Source organism: Microcaecilia unicolor, chromosome 6 (assembly GCF_901765095.1).
Source record: "Microcaecilia unicolor chromosome 6, aMicUni1.1, whole genome shotgun sequence".
In the NCBI taxonomy this organism is placed as follows: Eukaryota; Metazoa; Chordata; class Amphibia; order Gymnophiona; family Siphonopidae; genus Microcaecilia; species Microcaecilia unicolor.
Window position 1 is genome coordinate 148,932,087 of NC_044036.1, and position 25,385 is coordinate 148,957,471.

Genomic DNA, 25,385 nt, shown 5'->3' on the forward strand with positions numbered 1-25,385 from the left:
CACAGTACAGCAATAAATGCATCTCTTAGCCTACATCTCTGATGTTTTACTACATAACTATTTAAGGTTTGTGCAGATGGGATCAGAGCTGATGGGGATGGGGACAAACCTTTGTCCCCGTGTCTCTAATGAATAGTACAAGTGCATCAGTATTATACAAATTCAGTAGTTGTGTTATTTATACATGCACACTGGTTATTTCAGAAGGGTTATTCACACATGCATAAGCCAGAACTTAGATGTTTATGCAAGGTAAATATTTTAAAGTTCCCACTTTACAAAGTCGGATATGCATAGCAAAAGCAAGGGTTGTGGTCTGGGCATGTTATGGGCAGGACTAGGGTACGGCAAGTTAGACATTTATTCCCATTTCAGAAGGGGAACAAACATCAATGTCCTACAGATCAAAGAAGGTGTTAATCCCGAAAACCAAGCATACTTAGGTTTTGGCAAACTGCTCCAATTGAGCAGCACTCCACTGGAGGAATATGGGGAGGCTGCCCCTTTAATCCCCCAGAAAACTTCCACCCAGAAAACCAAACTGGCAAGGGATACCAGTCTGATAGCATCCGGAAAAAAATAAATTATATTTCAAAACTGGCTAAGATAAACATGTAAGTGCCAAACATACATGTTATGTGCTGGTTTTCAATCCCTGGAAATTGAGGTTTCTTTTCTAAATGTTTACGTCCATTTCTTCTGTATTTTAGAACAGCCTCTACGTCAGTAGATGCTGTTCTAAAATTCTTGTGCAACTTGAGGTGTCCCCCAAGTAAGGACATGTCAATTCTGACCTTTACATCCTTTCTAAAATGGGGCTGTAAATGACTAGCTTCAATTCCTAAAACATGCATTATTAGAGAAGACAGTCATACCTGAAGTAAGGACTGATTGCAGCAAGCACGTTTCTATGACAGGAAAATGTTTTCCCCGTTATCCAACCTGCACTACTATATCCGTCAGCTGTCCTTCATCATACATAGTCTTGAGTTGTTGGAGAAGACTGCAAGCATGGAAGGGATCCATCCCACTGCTGGCTGTACTATGACGGCATTCCATTCTGAATGTGTACAACTTGCCTAATTCTAGGGGAAAAAAAGGAAATATACATTGACATGCTTGTTGTACTATACGATTCAATGCATCTTTTGCCTAATTACCTACTGTGTATCACATAAAAAACAACTATTTAGAGAAAAATTAAATGATGCTAAAAGCTACTACATGTAGTGCTATTCCGATTTCTATAATGATGAAACCAAACAAAGCTTGTGAAGACCTTATATAAATGTTTACGCATTTCTTTTATGCTAGTAGGTCTCAAAGCTCCTGCATAAACATCGGGGTTTGTAACTGAAAGGAAAATTGTTTTTTTGAATACCAAACGTTAACAGAAAAGTAAGACTCATCAACTTTTAAGATCTTACAGGCATGTTTACTATATTACACTAAGTAACTACTGCACAGAAAAGAGTAAGTATGGTCAAAATTCTCTGCTAGCTGCTTAAAGAGGGTAGGAGCTGGATCTGGGCAGGTCATGGGCAGAGATGGAGGTGACCAGTATCGACAGCTAATGCAGGACAGTTCCACATGCTAGCTGACAACTGCCAACAGCGCAACTTCACTTAATGCTGCCTCAACAGGTGGTGTTACATGCAGCCACTGCCCAAAAATATACAGGCTGAACCCCTGAACTGATGACCCAGCACCTAATGCAAGCTGTTCCAACAATGGCACTGACAACAACTCAATGCAGCAAATATAAGAGGATTTAAAAAAAAAAAAAAAAACATGGGTGGGGGGAGGTGCCAGCTTGAAGGAAGAGGTTTACGTGGAGGCAGGATGGTGAAGGCTGACTACTGCAGATAGGGGCTGGGACTACCCGGAATAGAGTTAGAGCAGAGTGTGCTGGGGAACAGGAGATAAGAATGTTTGTGCAGGTTGACGAAGAGAAAATATATGGGGAACAGAACAGTCAGGCCAACCATGTCAGAAGGGAAATGGGAAATGATATACCGCCTTTCTGAGGTTTTTGCAACTACATTCAAAGCGGTTTACATATATTCAGGTACTTATTTTGTACCAGGGGCAATGGAGGGTTAAGTGACTTTGCCCAGAGTCACAAGGAGCTGCAGTGGGAATCAAACTCAGTTCCCCAGGATCAAAGTCCACAGCACTAACCACTAGGAAGGGGATCTCCTCAGGACAGTTGTCTTCTGAGGACTCCCTGCCCACCCACTGTGCTTTGTCCAGCATTGTTCTTACCTCACACTGAAGCTTTGTTTTTTTGTTTTTTTTGTAGGAAGCCTTTGAAAACTGCATTATTTGAGAAATCTTATGTTTGACTCCGATATCTTTTGTTACTCACTTTGATTCCTGTGGAATAATAGTGGGTTATAAATCCAGGGAATAGAACAGAATAGGGAGATATGGTAGAGATATTTAAATACCTACGCTGCATAAACGCACAGGTGAGTTTCTTTCATTCAATTAAAAGGAACCTCTGGATTGAGGGGGAATAGATGAAGGTTAAAGGGGATAGACTCAGAAGTAACTTGAGGAAATACTTCAAGGAAGGGGTGGCAAGTTTACTGAACCGTCTTCCAGTGGAAGTGGTAGAGACAAAACAGTATATGAATTCAAGAGAGCTTGGGAAAAGTACATAGGATCTCTAAGGGAGCAATAGGGAGAGTAGATCGCACGCATGGACAGACTGGATGGGCCATATGGTCTTTATCTGTTTACATTTTTCTCTGTTTCTATGAGACAATGTTCTGTTGTGAGTTAGGAAATGGATATTGGACAGAAAAGGAAATTTTTCTCAATGGAGAAGGGTGAATAGTGGAGTGCCAGAGGGATCTGTACTGGGACTGGTGTTATTTTAACATATTTATAAATGATCTAGAAAGATGACAAGTATTCAAAGTTGTTAAAACACATGCATAATGAAAAATTGCAGGGAGACCTTAGGAAATTGTAAGACCGGGCATCCAAATGGCAGATGAAATTTAATGTGGACAAATACAAAGTGATGCACATTGGGAAAAATAATCTAAATCATAGTTACCTGATGCTAGGGTCTACCTTAGGAGTCAGGACTCAAGAAAAACATCTAGGTGTCACTGTAGACAATATGCTGAATCTTCTGCCCAGTGTGGGAACACCCAAAAAAGCAAACAGGATGCTAGGATTATTAGGAAAAGGATCGTAAATAAACCAAAAAATACGACAATGCCTCTATATCGCTCCATGGTGTGACCTCACCTTAAGTACGTGTTCAATTTTCGTCACTGTATCTCAAAAAAAAGATATAGCGGAATTAGAAAAGGTTCAAAGATGAGCGACCAAAATGATAAAGGGGATGGAATGCCTCCCATATAATGAAAAGCTAAAGAGGTTAGGGCTCTTCAGCTTGGAAAAAAAGATGGCTGAGGGGGAGATATGATTGAGGCCTATAAAATCCTGAGTGGTGTAAAACAAAAAGAAATGAACTGATTATTTATTTACTCTTTCAAAAACTACAAAGACCAAAAGCAAAATAGGAGGAAATATTTTTTCATTCAATGAACAGTTAAGCTTTGGAATGCATTGCTGGAGGAGGTGTTAACAGTGGGGGTTTTTAGCGTATCTGGATTTTAAAAAGTTTTGGACAAGCTCCTGGAGGAAAAGTCCATAGTCTACTATTGAGACACAGGAGAAAGCCACTGTTTGCCCCGGGATTGGGAGCATGGAGTGTTGCTATTATTTGGGTTTTAGCCAGGTACTTGTGGCCTGCATTGGCCACTGTTGGAAACAAGATACTGGGCTAGATGGACCATTGGTCTGACCCAGTATGGCTATTCTTACATAGTCTGTTTATGCGCTAGTTATGTGTGGCAGAGAGTATCCATTTTAGAATCAAAGTATAAAATAATTAACAGGATCACCGCATTGCTCTCAACACAAACACATGTTGGTATTTCAGAATATATATGTTTATGTCAGCCTTTAAACATAACACATGTATTTTCTCCCAACACTGAAACAGTTTAATATCCTTTGCCAGTATCACTTTTTTTGCAGTGGGAGGGGGGGGGGGGGAAGAATACAGTGATGGATCAAGGGTGCAAACAACCCTAATCCTTCTAATAGGGTGCTGCACAAAATGATCTTTCTTAAATCTAGGTATCCCTGGGACAACATGCAAATCCTAACCCTTCTAATAGGGTGCTGCACAAAATGATCTTTCTTAAATCTAGGTATCCCTGGGACAACATGCAAATCCTAACATTACATTTCCTTTCTGAAATAGGAAATGCACCTGTCTTCTTGGTCCACCCTAGTCCTGCCCAAAACATGCCCAGACCTTGTCCCTCTGCCAAATGCACATATTCAAGTTTTTGGATGTGAATATCCTAGCTTTCCAAAATCAGGACATATTTATTGTTCACTTATATCCCACATGTTCCCACTCATACAGGCACGTTGTTTTGTTACTCAGCGGCTTTATGCATGAGGAGACAAACGAAGGATTTTGTTTGCAAGACTAGCGTGTTTGTTTCTCTCCAGTGTTGAATATTACACTGCAACACCAGAGATTGATCAAGACCCCTGAGGCAGGCATTAGGGCCGAAACACGGCCGTGTCAGGTCGTTTTTTTAGCATTTTCAGTTTTTATAGTTTTTTTTCTATAAAGACTTTTTGTTATGCACTAATTGCTAACATGCCCCTAGATATAAAAAGGGTTTCTTAGTATTTAGGGCATGCTAGTGTTAGTTAGCACACACTAAACTTTATTAAGACAGCCCCTTTGTTAGTATTCTCCCCCAAAGAGAGGCACTGTAGCCCTGCAACAGGGAAGAAAGAGTTCATGGCTACAGATGTAGACAAATGCAGTTTTAATGTCATTACAAAATCTGTGCTGTCCAAGTTATTTGGGGCAATTGGAGACAATATTACATGTCTCTTCTACATAATTTAAGAAATAAATACAACAGCAGCTTTAAGACCTCTCTTATAATTCATTTCTAAAGATACATTTAAAACAAATCCATAAGGTGCACTTTCTGACATGTTAAATAATGGGAAAGGTTATGTAAATTGATTGAAGACAGACCTGCTCCTTTACAAAACTAAAAAAATTTCTATTAGGCACAAAGCATGAGCAAAATTGACATCTGAAAGGATGTGAGAAAGAAACAGCTTTCAGAACCAGTGTCCATTACAAAAAAAACAATGTAAACTTTTCTTTAAAATTAGCATAAGCAACAATAAAATTCCAAGAAAGCCAACAGAAAACGCTACAAGGAAGCCAACCTATTACTCGAAAACCATTATCAGGCTTTTATTTTAACCACCAGAAATATTTACAGCTTCCAGCCAGCAAGACACTTTCCCTGGGATTCTATATATATATATTTTTTTTTGTTACATTTGTACCCCACGCTTTCCCACTCATGGCAGGCTCTATGTGGCAGGCAATGGAGGGTTAAGTGACTTGCCCAGAGTCACAAGGAGCTGCCTGTGCCGGGAATCGAACTCAGTTCCTCAGGACCAAAGTCCACCCCCCTAACCACTAGGCCACTCCTCCACTCACTATATAGTGCCTTAATTTCCACACAGAAATCAAAGAGTATTCTATAACGATGCATGTAACTTAATTGGTTAACTAGCTAATTGGTTAACTAGCTAATCAGCCCTGTTAATTTGATGTTAATAAGCAATTATCTGCACTAGTTGTCATTAAGATATACACACACAACTCACTGTGCATATTCTGTAAGGTGGTGCACCTAAACTCTAAGTTACATGGTTGAAAAGGGGGCATAGGCATTTCTAAAATCCATGCACGCTGTTATAAAATACACTCGCTCTGCACCTAATTTTAGCATCAGGATTTATGCCAAGTAAAATGGCATAAATGGTCACGACTTCATTTGTACTAGTTCAGAGCTGAATGAGGCTTAGCTAACCCAAAATGTTAAAAGTATGTGGAATCAGTTTGGAGACTTTTTTCTTTTGTTTATAGTGGAAGTAAATTCACTCAATGCCCGCATTTCATTGACTCTGTTATCATCACTGGTCATAAAAAACTCCACTTGTATGTAAATATGGGCTAAGAATGAAATAAACTATAACCCATCAGAAATAGAATCGTGATGCTTAACGATTGCTTAAACAAATAATTGCTTTCACTACCGGTGTAACATGAGCAGAGGACGCCATTGCTTAAGGCATCGTGATTTGCCACGGGTTACTTGGCCCCCTGAGGAAGCTATATTGCAGAGTGAAACGGAGAACCCCGTTGGGCAAAATTGCAAAAGCTAAGTAACATTATTTGTTTAAGCAATCGTTAAGCATCACGATTCTATTTATTTATTGCATTTGTATTCCACATTTTCCCACCTCTTTGCAGGTTCAATGTGGCTTGCAATTATCATGAGTAGTGGAGGTATACAAGAAATAGCTTTTAGTAATTACAGAAGGATCTTGGTAACATGATAATGAAAAAGCATGATATTAGAATAACAAGCAAATAATATACGATAATTCTGGATCTATATAGAGGATTCACAATTGTTGGTCTGTGCGGAATGCCTTATTGAAGGATTCCCATTTGTTGATCTGTGTGGTATGCCTTATTGAAGAGATGGGTCTTCAGTAGTTTGCGGAAGTTGGTTAGTTCGTAGATTGTTCTTAGGTTGCGCGGTAATGCATTCCAGAATTGTGTACTCAAGTAGGAAAAGGCTGATGCGTGCATTAGTTTGTATTTTATACCTTTGCAGTTGGGGAAAATGAAGATCAAGGAATGTGCGGGATGAGTTTTTTAGCATTCCTGGGTAGTAAGTCTATCAGGTCTGACATGTATGCTGGAGCGTCTCCGTGAATGATTTTGTGAACTAGGGTGCATATTTTGAACGTGATACGTTCTTTGAGAGGGAGCCAATGTAGCTTTTCTTGTAGGGGTTTAGCACTTTCATATTTTGATTTGCCGAATATGAGTCTGGCTGCCATATTCTGGGCTGTCTGAAGTTTCTTGACAATTTGTTCTTTGCAGCCAGCATAGATTGCGTTGCAGTATTCTAAATGACTGAGTACCATTGATTGTACCAAATTACAGAAGACATTTCTAGGGAAGAACGGTCTTACTCTTTTTAATTTCCACATTGAGTGGAACATCTTCTTGGTTGTATTTTTCATGTGGCTCTCAAGTGTCAAGCAATGGTGACTCCAAGAATTTTTAGGGTGTCAGAAATTGGGAGACTCAATGTTAGTGTGTTAATGGTGGTGAATTTTTTTGTGTTGAGAGGTAAGTATTAGGCATTGGGCTTTTTCTGCATTGAGTTTCAACTGAAATGCATCCACCCATGAATGCATGATATGTAGACTTTGGTTGATGTCATTGGAGATTTCCTTTAAATCTTGTTTAAATGGGATGTAGATCGTTACATCATCTATTCTATTTCTGATGGGCTATAGTTTATTTCATTCTTAGCCCACATTTACATACAAGTGGAGTTTTTTATGACCAGTGATAATAACAGAGTCATTGAAATGCGGGCATTGAGTGCATTTACTGTTCTATAGCCACGCAGTGACTACGGCGGTCTTTTAAACAAAAGAAAAGTCTCCAAACATACCACATACTTTTAACATTTTGGGTTTCCTAAGCCTCATTCAGCTCTGTACTAGTACATTTGTTTGCTGAATTTGTGTCCAGTATTATCTGTATCCACGACTTCATTTGGTCAGGTGGAGAGGACCTCAGTGTTATTCTATATTCCACATGGAAATTAAAGCCTATTCTGTAAAATGTAGGCCTATTTTACAGAATATTCCAAGGCATATAGTTTTTCCACACGGAATTTTCAGGCACCATATATAGAAACTAGCCCTTCATCTTTTCATATCGTTCAGCTTTCCATCTAAAGTACATCCCCAAAATATGAGCGCAGACCCACTGCACTTATTCAGAAGTACTCACGCAACAGTCCGTGAAAGTACAGCAAAATACAATTAAACAAAAGCGCAAGTTAAAAAGAAAAAAAAGATAAACAAGGCCGGCCAGGAGGGTCACCCAAGTTTATAACGACTAAACAAAGAAAACCACGAACATGGTGGACGAAGACCTACTCCAAACCCTCACAACCATTTGGCTCAGTCCTCTTTGTGTGGCTCGCGGTGTCGCCTTGGAGTTGGAACTGCCCGCAGAATAAGGGGAACCAACTACCCGGATACGGGCCCTGCCGGTATCACACAACACACACCCGACCTGTCCGTCCCCGAAAGCTCCCCCCCCCCCAACCCCGGCGGAGGCACCCTACACCCGTCCCACCCCGGCTTCACGTCCCGAAGAAGGAACCAAAGTTTTTTAAAAAAGCGCCTCCGTTCGCCCCCTCCACTCCGCTTGCGCCCGAACTGCACCAACCTCCCGGCGCCGCCATCCTTGGTCTCTGGTACAACAAGGCTGGACCGGAAACAGTAAGCGCTCGCCTTGTTGGAGACCGGATGTTCTACGCAACCAATCGCGTGCCGGGGAGCAGGGCGGGCACAAGTGGCTTTCAGTTCTGATTGGGTGAAGCGGGCTGGCTATGGGGAGAGCACTCGTAAGGTCGACCGGGATTAAAGAGTGAAAGAAACAAGGAGGTTTAAAGATGAAGTGACGTCAGAACGCTGAAACCAATTAGGTCAATCTAAGTTTCCCCTTCCCGGAGCAGCCGTCATCCCCGTTCACTCAAAACTAATCAAGCAAACCTATGAGCTGCTGCATCTACCTTGTCGTTCTTTATTGTTGGTAGCATTTTTATTTAATCTCACTTACTACTTGCTACTTACTTACTTACTACTGCTACGTCCAGCTTCTCATACATGAGTTCGCAAATGTGGAACGCATTGCCATTTGACCTGGTTATCAATAGAAATCAAACAAAATAAAACATGGATAAGAAAATAAGATGATACCTTTTTTATTGGACATAACTTAATACATTTCTTGATTAGCTTTCGAAGGTTGCCCTTCTTCGTCAGATCGGAAATAAGCAAATGTGCTAGCTGACAGTGTATATAAGTGAAAACATTCAAGCTTTACTATGACAGTCTGACAGGGTGGGAGCATGGGCGTAGATTGGGGGGGGCGAGGGGGGGCATTGCCCCCCCAAACGAGTCGCACCGGCGAACTGGCGGGGCTTAATTGTGTCTTCCCCGCCGGTGCTGCCTCGGTCTCTGACTCCCTGCAGCATTTTTGTCCGTCGCCGTCAGCGCTGCCATTCATTCTCACAGGCAGCCTCGTTCCCGCTCCCCTTTGCCGCGTCCTCCGGCTCTCTCTGATGCACTTCCTGTTAAACAGGAAGTGCATCAGAGAGAGCCGGTCGGAGGAGTGGACGCGGCAAAGGGGAGCGGGAACGAGGCTGCCTGTGAGAATGAATGGCAGCGCTGACGGTACCAATGACATAGGAAAATGTGGGAGAGTGGTTCTGGAAGCCAAATTTAGGCTCTTAGGTAGAAAGCTCAAATCCAGATCCTCTAGGACAGGCAGAGCTCCAGAGTCTCAATGCGTGGATGAGACGATGGTGCAGGGAGGAGGGTTTTAGATTTGTTAGGAACTGGGCAACATTCTGGGGAAGGGGGAGCCTATTCCGAAAGGATGGGCTCCACCTTAACCAGGGTGGGACCAGGCTGCTGGCGTCGGCATTTAAAAAGGAGATAGAGCAGCTTTTAAACTAGAAATGGGGGGAAGGCCGACAGTCGCTCAAAAGCGCATGGTTCGGGAAAAGGTATCTTGCAAAGATACCTCACAAACAGGGAAGATAGGGTTTCTGGATAGTGAGGTTACACAACAGACCGTGGTAGGCCAGGTGCCCTTAAATACAACTAAAGATCAGACAAAAGATGTCAAATCAATAGTGTCAGGTACTAAGCATCATGCAAATAAGAACAACAAACATACTCTGAAATGTCTATATGCAAATGCTAGGAGTCTAAGAAATAAGATGGGAGAGTTGGAATATATTGCACTAAATGAAAAATTGGATATAATAGGCATTACTGAGACCTGGTGGAAGGAGGATAACCAGTGGGACACTGTCATACCGGGGTACAAAGTATATCGTAATGATAGGGTGGACCGGACTGGTGGAGGGGTAGCATTGTATATTAACGAGAGCCTTGACTCAGATAGATTACAAATTCAGCAGGACACAAATCACACCTTTGAATCACTGTGGGTTGAAATTCCATGTATAAAAGGGAAAAAAATGGTGATAGGAGTGTACTACCGTCCGCCTCGCCAGGATGAGCAGGTAGACACAGAAATGATAAAAGAAATCAGAGACGCGAACAAAATGGCCAATGTGATAATAATGGGTGACTTCAATTATCCAAATATAGACTGGGTAAATGTAACATCGGGACACGCTACAGAGATACAATTCCTTGATGAAATCAAGGACAGCTTTATGGAGCAACTGGTGCAGGAGCCGACGAGAGAAGGAAAAATTCTAGACTTGGTCCTTAGTGGAGCACATGATCTGGTGAGGGACGTTATGGTACTGGGGCCGCTTGATAACAGTGACCATAATATGATCAGTTTTGACATCGACCTTGAAGTAACTGTACACAGAAAGTCAAATACGTTAGCGTTTAACTTTAAAAAAGGAGACTATGATAAATGAGAAGAACGGTAAAAAAAAAAACTTAGGGGGGCAACTGAGAGAGTAAAAACTGTACAACAGGCGTGGACGCTGTTCAAAAATACCATCCTGGAGGCCCAGGCCATACATATTCCGCAAATTAGAAAAGAAAGACGGAAGTCCAAAAGACACCCGGCCTGGTTGAAAAGTGAGGTGAAGGAAGCTATTAGGGCTAAAAGAAACGCCTTCAGAAAATGGAAGAAGGAAACCGTCTGAAAATAACAAGAAACAGCATAAGGAGTGTCAAAGCAAATGCAAGGCGCAGATTAAGAAGGCCAAGAGGGAGTATGAAAAAAAGATAGCATTAGAGGCAAAAAAAACATAGTAAAAATTTTTTTCGGTATATTAAAAGCAGGAAGCCAGCAAAAGAATCGGTTGGGGCCGCTGGATGACCGAGGAGTAAAAGGGGCGATCAAGGAAGACAAAGACGTAGCGGAGAGAGAACTGAATGAATTCTTTGCTTCGGTCTTCACCGAGGAAGATTTGGGTGGGTTACCGGTGTCGGAAATGGTATTTCAAGCGGACGAGTCGGAGAAACTTACTGACTTCACGGTAAACCTGGAGGACGTAATGGGGCAGTTCGGCAAACTGAAGAGTAGCAAATCTCCTGGACCGGATGGTATTCATCCTAGAGTACTGATAGAACTGAAAAACGAGCTTGCGGAGCTACTGCTAGTGATATGCAACTTATCCTTAAAATCGAGCGTGGTACCGGAAGATTGGAGGGTGGCCAATGTAACGCCCATTTTTTAAAAAGGCTCCAGGGGAGATCCGGGAAATTATAGACCGGTGAGTCTGACGTCGGTGCCTGGGAAAATGGTAGAGGCTATTATTAAAAACAAAATTACAGAGCACATCCAAGGACATGGATTACTGAGACCAAGTCAGCATGGCTTTTGTGTGGGGAAATCTTGCCTGACCAATTTACTTCAATTCTTTGAAGGAGGTGAACAAACATGTGGACAAAGGGGAGTCGGTTGATATTGTGTATCTGGATTTTCAAAAGGCGTTTGACAAGGTACCTCATGAAAGGCTACAGAGGAAATTGGAGGGTCATGGGATAGGAGGAAATGTCCTATTGTGGATTAAAAACTGGTTGAAGGATAGGAAACAGAGAGTGGGGTTAAATGGGCAGTATTCACAATGGAGAAGGGTAGTTAGTGGGGTTCCTCAGGGGTCCGTGCTAGGACCGCTGCTTTTTAATATATTTATAAATGATTTAGAGATGGGAGTAACTAGCGAGGTAATTAAATTTGCTGATGACACAAAGTTATTCAAAGTCGTTAAATCACGACAGGATTGTGAAAAATTACAAGAGGACCTTACGAGACTGGGAGACTGGGCAGCTAAATGGCAGATGACGTTTAATGTGAGCAAGTGCAAGGTGATGCATGTGGGGAAAAAAGGACCCGAATTATAGCTACGTCATGCAAGGTTCCACGTTAGGAGTTACGGACCAAGAAAGGGATCTGGGTGTCGTCGTCGATAACACACTGAAACCTTCTGCTCAGTGTGCTGCTGCGGCTAAGAAAGCAAATAGAATGTTGGGTATTATAGGAAAGGTATGGAAAACAGGTGTGAGGATGTTATAATGCCTGTTGTATCGCTCCATGGTGCGACCGCACCTTGAGTATTGTGTTCAATTCTGGTCGCCGCATCTCAAGAAAGATATAGTAGAATTGGAAAAGGTGCAGCGAAGGGCGACTAAAATGATAGCGGGGATGGGACGACTTCCCTATGAAGAAAGACTAAGGAGGCTAGGGCTATACAGCTTGGAGAAGAGACGGCTGAGGGGAGACATGATAGAGGTATATAAAATAATGAGTGGAGTGGAACAGGTGGATGTGAAGCTTCTGTTCACGCTTTCCAAAAATACTAGGACTAGGGGGCATGCGATGAAACTACAGTGTAGTAAATTTAAAACAAATCGGAGAAAATTTTTCTTCACCCAACGTGTAATTAAACTCTGGAATTCGTTGCCGGAGAAAGTGGTGAAGGCGGTTAGCTTAGCAGAGTTTAAAAAGGGGTTGGATGGTTTCCTAAAGGACAAGTCCATAAACCGCTACTAAACGGACTTGGAAAAATCCAAAATTCCAGGAATAACATGTATAGAATGTTTGTACGTTTGGGAAGCTTGCCAGGTGCCCTTGGCCTGGATTGGCCGCTGTCGTGGACAGGATGCTGGGCTCGATGGACCCTTGGTCTTTTCCCAGTATGGCATTACTTATGTACTTATGTACTACTACTACTACTATAAATCACTTCTATAGCGCTACCAGTCGTACGCAGCGCTCTACAATTGAACATGAAGAAGACAGTCCCTGCCCAAAAGAGCCTACAATCTAAATCAGGACAAACAGACAGGACCAAAAAGGATAAGGGAAGGACAGACAGACAGAAGGACACATAAGGATAAGATAAAAGTTACAAGTCAGGAGTTGAAGGCAGCATCAAACAGGTAGGCCTTTAGCCCGGATTTGAAGGCAGCCGGGGATGGAGCTAGACATAATGGCTCAGGAAGCCTATTCCAGGCATAAGGTGCAACGAGATAGAAGGAGCGGAGTCTGGAGTTAACGATGGAGGAGAAGGGTGCAATTAGGAGAGATTTGCCTAGTGAATGGAGTTCTAGGGAAGGAGTGTAGGGAGAGATGAGGGTGGAGAGGTAGTGAGGGGCTACAGAGTGAATGCACTTATAGGTCAACAAGAGGAGCTTGAATTGTATACGGAAACGGATAGGGAGCCAGTGAAGTGATTTCAGGAGTGGGCTGATATGGGCATAACGACATGCTCCATATGTAATATCAATTGAAAGTTTTCTCTTTTACCTGACTGTTTCATTTTATTATGTCATCCATGTTCTCCATATAATATCAATTGTATCTTGTCTCTGGTATGGTGAAAGCCATGACAGAAATTGTAAGCCACATTGAGCCTGCAAATAGGTGGGGAAATGTGGGATACATATGCACAAATAAATAAATACTACTACTACAAATCATTTCTATAGCGCTACCAGTCATATGCAGCGCTTCACAATTGAACATGAAGAAAAGACAGTCCCTGCTCAAAAGAGCTTACAATCTAAATCAGGACAGACAGACAGGACAAATAATGGATAAGGGCAAGACAGACAGATAGGACACATAGGGAAAAGGGACTATTGAAGAGAGGAAGACAAGATAAGGTTACGAGCAGGTGACAAGTTAAAAGCAGGAATTAAAATATAATCTCACTTATATTTTCAAACATGCCAATTTGTGCAGCATACGGATGTACACAGAGGAAGTACAATAACAGAATACCTTTTCAAAGGTAGAGTACTAATTTGTTGTAAACCTTAATCAGTGGTCAGTTGGAGGGGCTGGTTACAGGTACACCCTAGCACGAGTTATATTCGTGCAAAGATTTTTTTTCTCTTGGCAATGGGCCACTAAAACAGACATCATGTTGTGAGAATCAGGTGCTCAATATTCAGTTTATATCTATCTATTTGTTCATTTATTTATTTATTTATTTATTTATGACATTCATATCCCACATTTAATTTGTATTAGGTTGAAACCAGGGTTTTCCCTGTGCCTAGATCAAAAGACAGTCAATAGAAACAGAATAAAATAAAACATAGAAAAGAAAATAAGATGATACCTTTTTTATTGGACTAACAATACATTTTTTTGATTAGCTTTCAAAGGTAGCCCTTTGTCAGATGAGAAATAAGCAAATTTTGATAAGTAACAGCATATATAAGTGAAACATCACATGCTATTCTTGACCCACTACAATCTGTTTTTTTTTCCCTCTCCACTCCGCTCAACCAAAACACCAATGACCTATTACTGGCTAAATCCAGAGGTCAATATTCCATCCTCATTCTTCTTGATCTTTCCGCTGCTTTTGACACTGTTGATCACAGCATACTTCTCGATACCCTGTCCTCACTTGGATTCCAGGGCTATGTCCTTTCCTGGTTCTCTTCCTACCTCTCCCTCTGCACCTTTAGTGTTCACTCTGGTGGATCCTCTTCTACTTCTATCCCTCTGCCTGTCGGCGTACCTCAGGGTTCTGTTCTTGGTCCCCTCCTCTTTTCTATCTACACTTCTTCCCTTGGTTCACTAATCTCATCCCATGGCTTTTCCTACCATCTCTATGCTGATGACTCCCAAATCTACCTTTCGACCCCTGATATCTCACCTTGCATCCAAACCATTAAATATTTTGACAACCACCAGACAGGACTTAACAAAGATCTGGGTTTTCTAGCCCATTATAAACCATGAAATTTCACTGCTTTGTCACCCTCTGATCACCATGCATATCTCCCTGTCCCCCATCATCTCAGCCCTCTCTGTTTCTCACCTAACCCACCCCTCCCTCATCCTTTCAGACTGTCACTGAAATACTTTGATGTTTCACTTATATATGCTGTTACTTATCAAAATTTGCTTATTTCTGATCTGACGAAGAAGGGCTACCTTCGAAAGCTAATAAAAAATGTATTAAGTTAGTCCGATAAAAAAGGTATCATCTTATTTTCTTTTCTATGTTTTATTTTATTCTATTTCTCTTGACTGGCTTTAAAAGTGGACTAACACAGCTACCACATCTCTCTACTCTAGATCAAAAGAGAAAGATGGTTTGTGAGAACTTGCTCCTTTTGTTTTGAAGAATGCAGTGGTATATTATAAAAATGCACTTAATGTTGTTTATTACTATTATTTACTACTGGTTGATATACAGCAGAAGTTAACCAAGTCAACTTCATGCTTTGTAATTTATTTTTAATAGCATTTTCTCAGTTATTACCCAAATACAAGTACAATTATAATGTTAATTATACGACTGTGCCTGACTCTTATGGTAGTTAGGATAACCTGGTCCTGGAGTTACTCAATATCCTTGAGTTTGTCAGGATATTGACAATGAATATTCATGAGAGAGATTTGCATACAGTGGAGACAGTGCTTTCAGTCTTACTGATCTGTACATCTGTTGTGTTATTTTGGCGGGTGGAAACAGGTGGGCTTATAGGGAAGGAGGGGAGTACAGGAAGGGAAGGATTCTTGGGGTATGTTCTCTGTAAAAGTGTTTATTTGCCATGTTGGATGGTTTACTGTTTTTTCTTGTTCTGTGTGAAGCTTATCAACCAACATGTTTTGCTTTTAATAAAGATGATTAAAACATAAGAAATAAGTTTTGGATGTTACTGAATTCTATTATTCTGTCTCACTGTATTTCCAGTTTTGGCACAGTATAAGTCATCACAAGAACAAACTATAACAAAACCAATGGACTGCATTAGGGGCTTATAGCCCATTTAGATATGTTTCAACAAATGAGAGATCTGTTTGACAGAAAAAAAATTTATTATTTTGACTTATAAACCACTTGTCCTTGAAACATGCTCAAACAACAGAATAATCCATTTGTGTATCTAAAAGATAAACTTCTACAAAACAGATGAAGATGTGATTCCATGTGCCCCAATGAAAGGAGAGTTTAATTCTACTTTCATTTAATTTCAATATATTCCATCATCTTTATAACACCAGGCTTCCCAAGGCAGATTACAACAACATTTAAGATGAACCCATCAGGAAACAGGATATTCTCACTGAAATTTGGCCATCTGTATTGTATACAGTGTATTTATTTAGTTTTTAGTGTAGAAAAATGAGCACAAAATAGAGTTTAAAATTGCTGTTTCTACCGGCTATAATAATTTTTAAGCTATTTTAGTGATATTCAATTGTTATTTCATGATATTTATATCTACATATAGGAAGCTTTCAAATAAATTAAAAAACTGTCCACCTTTTAAGGCACTGCTTATCCAATTGAAACAGCTTTAGACTTGTTACAGATGGACCAGCAATTAAAAAAACAGCAATGTAGATGCAGCAGCTCATAGGTTTGCTTGCTTTGTTTGAGTGAACAGGGATGACAGCTGCACTGGGAAGGGGAAACTTAGATTGTCCTAATTGGCTTCCTTGCCTAGACTAGATAGGCTCACTTCCACTCCTGTTTATTAAACCTCCTTGGGAAGAAAAGAGCATAACCAAGCCACTCGTGCTGAGTTTCTGTTGACATTCCCTCAGTTGTGTTCTGGGAGTTGTAGTTCTCTTTCATAACCAAGAGCCGGGTTCTTGGTTTCTTTTCTTTTCTATGACTTAATTATGAAGAGCTTTTTCTTATGTAGATTTGGACTTCAAATAGGAAAACAGTTTTGATGCTGGGTCTTTCTCTTCAGTATGTAGCATTTTCTTGTTAATTCTTATACCTATTTTTCTCTCTCCATAATGTGAGCTGGAAATGTTATACAGGGAGGTAGTTACGAAGCTGTGTTTTGGCTATAACAAGTATTATTTGCCCCTTGACGCATGTTAACGGACACTAATGCAAATTATATTACTGTAAATCACAGTAGTTAAATTACTGCAGGTTACATAAAACCAGACCTAAGTCTCCCACACTCCCCACTGGTGTGCCAAGAACGCCTGCTGGGCTGCCTCCCCTTCCATCCTGTAGGTGGCAGTAGGAGAAGGGGTTGATGCTGAGGAAGTAAAAAATAAGAGGAAGACTGGGGCATAGATGAAGTAAGGGCATGTGAAGCAGAAGGTGGAGATGGAGGTGTAGAGTAATCGATGTTGGGATAAGCAGGAACAGCAAGGTAAATTAATATTGGAGAAGGTTGTAGGTGGGCAGATGCTGGAGAAGGGAGTATGAGGGAATGAGTGCTAGGATGGAGGAGAGAGTAGGGTTACCATATGGCTCCAGAAAAAGGAGGACGGATTGAGCCAGCCGGGTTTTACTTCCATTGCTTTCCATTGAAAGCAATGGAAGTAAAACCTGGCTGGCGCAATTGCTTTCCATTGAAAGTAATGGAAGTAAAACCCGGCTGGCTCAATCCGTCCTCCTTTTTCTGGAGCCATATGGTAACCCTAGGAGAGAGGGACAATAGATTTTAGGGAAGGGAGAAAGAGGCAGAGAGCCATGAAGAGTGTCAGACGCAAAGGAAAGGGACAGATCTTTGAGGGAAGTGAGAGAAATAGAGAAATAAAGGGTAAGACATAAGAAAAGGACTGGAGATGGAGAGAGGATGAGTGACAGGGAAGGAAGGGGAGTTGATGAAGGCATGAAAAGCAGAGGTAGATGAGGCTGGGAAGTCTGTGAATACTGAAGGTGGACATGGAGAACTAGATGTTCAGCTTATGCTTTCTTCCCAACAGGAAGTGTACTGCTGACTTATCATAAGTAGGGTTGTTGCATTCTCTACACCACTACCATAGCCCTCACGGGTGAAGGGGAGCACCTATATTTGGGTACAGTGGGTTTGTGGTAGGTTTTGGAGAGCTCGCTGTTCCCTCCACAAATGTAACAGGTAGGGGAGGTATGGGCCTGGGTCCGCCTGTCTGAAGTGCACTGCAGTACCCACTAAAACTGCTCATGGGACCTGCATACTGCAGGTACATACTGCTGTCATGGACCTGATTATGACATCTGAGGTTGGCATACAGGCTGGCACGACATATTTTTAAAGATGTTTTTTGAGGGTGGGAGGGGGTTATTGACCATTGGGGGAGTAATGGGAGGTCATCCCCGATTCCCTCCAGTGGTCATGTTGTCATTTCAGGCACCTTTTTGTGCCTTAGTCGTAAGAAAAACAGGTCCGGGTGAAAACGTCCAAGTGTTCGTCAGGGACGTCCTTTTCTTTTGATTATGGGTCAAGGAGTACAAGTGTTAGGCACACCCAAGTCCCACTTTCGCTACGCCTCCGACACGCCCCTTGAACTTTGGCCGTCCTTGTGATGAAGTGCAGTTGGAAACGTCCTAAATCAGGTTTCGATTATACCGATTTGGACATCCCTGGGAGAAGGACGTGCATCTTCCGATTTATGTCGAAAGATGGACGTCCTTCTCTTTTGAAAATGAGCCCCAAAGTGACTCTTTATTGAAGCACCAGGGAAGTGACCCGACAACGGGCTGTGTTTCAGCGGTCGCAGCCGCCTGCCTCAGTGGTCACAAATAAACACTCGATAGCGGTGGCGTTTGTTTGCTTGTTTCTCTGCATTGCGCTCTGGTAGTAGTGCTCTGGTTCAGTTTACATTAAGTAAAGAACATATAGCACCAGTTTCCATATATAGTGCTTTACTGTTTAGAGTGTTTATTTGTGACCCCTGAGGCAAGCGGCTGCAACCGCTGAAACACAACCCCGTGTTGTGTCATTTTCCTGGTGCTTCAATAAAGAAAGTCCTTACTAACTACTCCTGGCTTGGAAGTCACTTTGTCATCCTGTTCTTCTTTGCCTTACCTGCTGGATTTCCATAGAAAGAGTTTTCTGTGCCTGCTAAGCAGAGGTAAAACATATAGACAGGAGTTAGACAGAAACAGAGGTGATATATGTTCTGATTTTTAAAAATGTAGTATATTTTCTCCATTGCAAAGCTCCAATGCACTCCTTGTTCTGGCTTTTTCTGGAGAATGGCTGATGACTGTTGCTGTGATGACTGGGGTACAGAGGAGGGAAAGACCTAATCGGGGAAAAATCCTTGGCTCTGATGACTCCACAGTTTCATATTCTTCCTCGCATTTATAAATGGTGCTTAGCGGAGCAACACTGAGTTTGAAAATTACATGTGGAGAAAGGGTGAACCGCACCGTGCCTAATCCTTCTTAAAACAAAAAAGAAAAAGAAGCGTGCGCTGAGGCATTGGAAGCCCTGGTTGAGCGGACCTTTAAAGGATCATGGTATGAGCCACATCAGAGCATAGCCGGAGAGAGTAAAACCAGTGGGGAAATGGAAAAAAATGTAAAAGCAAGTAAAATATTTAAGAATACTAGAGGGGACAGGAAGGGTAATCTGTGCTGCTGGGCTAATTTTTCATTGCACATGGGACGATGGTTTATTCCATTAAGAATAGCAATCATATTGTGTTTTGGATTTTCAATTAAGAATGGGTACAGAGGCAACAAATCTAATTTAGCAGACAAATGATTGCTTTGCTTCTATTGACCTCAGACAAAATGTGAACTGTTTGCAGGATAGCTTTTGTTCTCTGTTACCAAGCAAATACACCAAAATAAACATAAAATTAAAGATGTGTCTCTAATGATTTGATGCTGACTACAGAGTACAGTAATTCATGAGTTCTAGCCCACAAACATGACACTCAGCGCTAACCCTAAGAAAGGATGTCATCCCCTGAGATCTTTGCATTCTCTTTCATAAATGAAAGGATCAGGTCATGTTGGGATTTTTAATTTTATTCCAGCTAAGATGGCGTGGAGCTGGGGTAGCCTGAATCAAATCAAGTGAATTGGAATTAGATTTTCAAAACACAAAGGCTTCACCATCAAATCTTGGCAATATCAAAATTTTTAGGACACATTATTGGAGTCCTAAAAGAAGCATGATTGAGAGTTAAGAATATCACCTGCCTATATCATCTGCTGCTGTTGCTCCCGCTTTAAAGGAATGAGTTGCGCCTCCATTAGCAATTATGAGCAGTGCCCCAGCTTCTGTCGATAATAATCCTGCACAACAGAGGAATGATAGGAACACTGATGAAAGCGGTGTAAAAGAAAATAGAACTTCGCTTCTGTAAATCGATTCTGCAGTTTTCCAATTTCCCCATTCAGTGCCAGTATGAGCTGTGAAATTGACCAAAGCTACATAAAATGAAAGTGGAGGGAGAATGCCTATGACTCTTACCTGTTAACAAATGACACTCACATAGATTTGTCCTTCAAAGACTGCAAATCCAAGCTGTCTCCCTCAGTGTGTGATTCCTTCTACTGAAGCCAGGTTTTGTGGCCAGATTAGCGCACAGAATGGAATATAGCAGCCAACTGTGTTTTTAATGCAGATCCACTATTGCATCACGAGAGGATCATACAGAGAAAACTGTGAAAGTGAGCAGATAATTCATGAATGTAGTTCCAGATGCTTGCCAGCTTGGGATGAGTTACACGTTTAATTCCCAAAGGCTTATCTTTTTCTCATTAAAAAGCACCTTGAAAGTTTGAAATTCAAAAAAGCAGCTTACTTTTTTTCTATGTGTAGTACCCAATGGTATGGGTATTACTGAAACAGTAATGTCAGATTTTTTCCAGACGTCCTGAGTGGGGAGGTGTGTGGTCCCTGCCAGTGGGCTGGGGAGTGAGATTGTGAGGTCTGCCCAGGAGAGATGTTGGTAGAAAAGTTGCATAGTAACATAGTAACATAGTAGATGACGGCAGAAAAAGACCTGCACGGTCCATCCAGTCTGCTCAACAAGATAAACTCATATGTGCTACTTTTTGTGTATACCTTACCTTGATTTGTATCTGTCATTTTCAAGGCACAGACCGTATAAGTCTGCCCAGCACTATCCCTGCCTCCCAACCACCGGCTCTGGGACAGACCGTATAAGTCTGCCCAGCACTATCCTCGCCTCCCAACCACCAGCCCCGCCTCCCACCACCGGCTCTGCCACCTAATCTCAGCTAAGCTTCTGAGGATCCATTCCCTCGGAACAGGATTCCTTTATGTTTATCCCATGCATGTTTGAATTCCGTTACCGTTTTCCTCTCCACCACCTCCCGTGGGAGAGCATTCCAAGCATCCACCACTTTCTCCGTGAAAAAATACTTCCTGACATTTTTCTTGAGTCTGCCCCCCTTCAATCTCATATCGCGCCCTCTAGTTGCAGAAATAAAGAGAGTCCCTGTAGCGATTGACAGCATGAGTGGAGTTTGGGAACTAATAAAATAGTCAACAGTGAGGTACATGAGGTCTTTGGTTGTCTGTACCCCCGCCAGCACCCTTGGGAGCATTGGGGGATCCTGGAGTGTAAGAGATAACTGCAGAGTAAATTAAGGAGTAGCTTCTGCCCCTTTAAGTAGCAAATGGAAAGGAATAAGAGCTTCAGGTGGATAAGGGGAATCCAGCCTGGAAGTGGTACCAGGACAAGGGAAGCCTGCCCAAGGCCGGAGTGTAGCCCAGCGAGGTGCACTGCTGGAAGGAGAACAGCTTAAAGGGTCTGTGCCTGATTGAGTTCGGGTTATTGTTGGCCCAACAGGATGGGTAAAGGACAGGAGTGTGTGTAAATATGTCCAGTATTGAGTATCTCCAAAGAGTAAAGTGGAGTGGCTAAGATTATCACCAATAATCCAAGATGGGCATTATATATAAAGAGTTTCTTAAGAGTTGGTTGCTGGTTGCAGAAGTGTCAGTAAAGTTGGGTTTGCATTTCATCAAACGCCTGGAGTGCATAGTGATTTTTGGAGACAGAGAGAGAGTAAGAGCGCTTGTTCCTGGACTGAGAGTAAAACAGCATTATAGAATTCCTCAATCTCTCAACGCCCTGAATCACCATTCCAGACCACTGACCAACTCCCAAGCTCAACTGCAGGCGAACTGGTACTGGAACACTCCATCCATGTCCAGCATTTCTCCTGCCCTTCCCGCCATCCATGTCCAGAAACTCTGCTCTCTCCCCTGCCCTCTCTTCCCATCCATGTCCAGATTCTCCTCTGCCCTCCCATCTGTGTCCAGCGATTCTCCTCTCTCCCCTGCCCCCCATGTCCAGCGATTCTCCTCTGCCCTCCCCTTCCATCTATGTCCAGCGATTTCTCCTCTCTTCTCTCCACTGCCCTCCCCTCCCATCCATGTCCAGCGATTCTCCTCTCCTCTCCCCTGCCCTCCCTGTCCAGCGATTCTCCCCTGCCCTCCCCTCTCATCCATGTCCAGCAATTCTCCTTTGCCCCCTATCCTCCCCTCCATGTCAAGTAACTCACCCCAGGTCTCCACCTGCCCCCCTTTTAAGCCCCCGTTGAGTTCCAGTGCCCCAGCCCCACCTGCCCACCCTTAGCTTCCCGACAGCCCCCCCCCCCCACAACACGTTTAAATCTTTTATTTTTTTTTTTTTACGTGAAGTTGCAGCACCAGCGTTAGTGAGAGGATCAGGCTCGCCTCCTCCTACCTTCCCTTAGTTTCCTGTTTCCGCGAGGGCAGGACACAGAGGGAACGAAGGGAAGGCAGGAGGAGGTGAGCCTGGTCCTCTCACTAACGCCGGTGCTGTGACTTCACGTAAAAAAAATAAAAGATTTAAATGCGTCGCAGGGGGGCTGTCGGGAAGCTAAGGGCGGGCAGGTGGGGCTGTGGCACTGAAACTCTACGGGGGCTTAAAAGGGGCATCGCGGGTGGCAGGAACGGAAAGCAGAGCTGGGGAGCTAAGGGCAGGTAGGTAAGCCTAGGAAAAAAGGTGCCGGTATGCTGTACCGGTGCGTACCGGCACAAAAAAAGCACTGATGCCATACTTTGTATTGTTATTTGAATATTTTTACTGCTGTAATTGTCTATTGCTCATGTTTGATCTATTCTTACTGTACACGCCTTGGGTGAATTCCTTCAAAAAGGCGGAAAATAAATCCTAATAATAATAATAATAATAAATTAGATTAAATTCGAATTTACATGTCTAATTTTTATCTACGAGTGAAAGGGGGGTGCAGAAACAGGAGGGTCATGGGCAGAATGGGGGTGTTCCTAGCATTTACACACGTTGTTATAGAATAAGGGAGATACGCGCCTAATTTAGACATGCACCAACTGAAATGTGGCAGAAATGTACAAATGGCCATGTCTAAAGATAGGTGTGCTTTCCGGACATAAAGTGTTGTTCTATAAACCGAGCCTAACTTAAAGCTTAGCTTATAGAATAGCACATTTTTTGCACAAATTCTTTGGTGCCATATATAGAATTCACCCCAGAGGGTTTAATTCTTTAACTGGCCACCTTTGGGAGCAGATGGCACCTGGTAGGAGCCTGTTCTATAAAGGAAAGTGATATTCTGCATGGAGACTAATAAATGTAATCAGAGATAAGAAACTGTGACAAAGATACAGAAATTGTGTCAATTATCTTGGGTGCTACCGGCTTAATTAAAGAAGAATTTCTAAATGCACCTTGCTGTGCTGCCTGTGCCTGTTACACCTTATGAACCCCAGAAGGAGACTTGAGATAATTATTAGCCGTGAATCTGAGAGACGGATCATTTCCAGCATAATCCAACACAGGCATGAGGTTCATTCCTGTCATGGTATGTGCAAAGGGAGCCTATTCAGAGACAACCAGTCAAAGAATAACTTTCAACCCCACTTTTCTGTATTAGCCGTATCCCCAGTACTCTATGGCCACTGGAATAAAGCTGCTGCTTTCGGAGACCCTGATCACACCTAACATAATGGAGCTTAATAAAATTCATTCTTGTTTTAGTGTATACAAAATAAACTAACCTGGAGACACTGTCCCTGAATGAAGCATAGCTCTGTCTCTTGCCGAGGCCGTATAACCATGACTTCTGCAGTACTCTCAAGTGTGACCCGTTAAAAGAGCGGAAAGCTGAAGTGGAAGCTACAAACAGGTCTCCTGTAAAGGAGGGGAAGTTATCAAGTTGTGTTAGGGCCTTAAGTTGCGCTATTTGCTCCTTAACGTGACTTAAAGGGCTCTAACACAGCTTCTCTTGCCTTACCACAGTGATATTTAGGTCACCGCAGGTTACACAGTAATGAGATGTAAAACATGCAAATGCATGCAAAGCAGCTCAATACTATGTAAAAACCAGAACACGATATGTGATGTGCACCAGGTGTACACTGCAAGCTGCATTCTGGGCTTAAAATGATGATCTGAAAATCTCTGCAAAGTTATAGTTACTCAGGTCGGTGCACTGACAGAGAGAGAGAGAAGGGACAAGCCTGCATACCTGTTACAATTTTTTAAGCTCTCCTCCCAGTGCTTCAGTTTTTCCTTTGTTTTCTTCTATTTTCCCACATAGCTGTTCTTGAGTTTGTTTTAAACCTACTATTTCTTCTTTTATGAGATTGTTACCTTAGTAAGGCTGGTGTTCATCCCCTGTATGGCATCCCACAACGACTCTAGCGTTATCACAGCTGGTTTTATTTTAACACCGTTCTTCATGGAAGACACCACCAGGACAGGAGTAACTGCGGGGCTCACTGCCCCTGAGCCTGTAACCGATAACTTCTCTGTGGTCGACGCTTCCTCGAGGCCTCCTCCGGCTGCTTGTGCAGACAACTCTTCGGATGAGTGCAGTAGCTGCCCCTCTGATAGAAGCTGAACACTTCCGGGTCCCGGTGGAGCTGTAGTTGGAGGCGGGCTGAGTGACACCGCCTCTATGCTGCGGTCCGATAGACCGGCTACGGACCCCATCGACGCAGGTACCGGCATTTTACCTGTCTGAACGCCGTACTTATCCAGCGTTTGCTGCCGGAGAGCTGGGTTTCCAGGCTCGGAGGAGGACTGACTTCCTGTTTTCCCCTTCCTTTTCCCCATGAGTCCTCGTGGGGGAAAGTGCCGCTCTTTCAGGTAGCTACGTCGGATTTCAGGAGCTCAGACACTGCTTCCTCTCAAATCGCCATCTTGCCTCCCCAGCTTGACAGAGTTTAAAAAGGGGTTAGACAGTTTCCTAAAGGACAAGTCCATAAACCACTACTAAATAGACTTGGGAAAAATCAACAATTCCAGGAATGACATGTATAGAATGTTTGTACGTTTGGGAATCTCGCCAGGTGCCCTTGGCCTGGATTGGCCGCTGTCGTGGACAGGATGCTGGGCTCGATGGACCCTTGGTCTTTTCCCAGTGTGGCATTACTTATGTACTTAAATTTATGCTAGAAAAATAATCAAAAAACCTGCGGTCATCTTATCTACAGGT

At 42.6% G+C, this 25,385-nt stretch overlaps 1 protein-coding gene across 1 annotated transcript in view; it reads right to left on the reverse strand.

The window, feature by feature from the left end:
* The window catches only part of KBTBD8 (kelch repeat and BTB domain containing 8), a 34,882-nt gene extending 9,879 nt beyond the window's left edge, over positions 1-25,003 (reverse strand). Inside the window, 5 exon segments of the mRNA XM_030206763.1 lie at positions 876-934; positions 937-1,044; positions 1,046-1,085; positions 23,640-23,764; positions 24,539-25,003. Of these exon segments, the coding sequence (XP_030062623.1) occupies positions 876-934; positions 937-1,044; positions 1,046-1,085; positions 23,640-23,764; positions 24,539-25,003 (797 nt within the window).
* Positions 25,004-25,385: the final 382 nt, after the last annotated feature.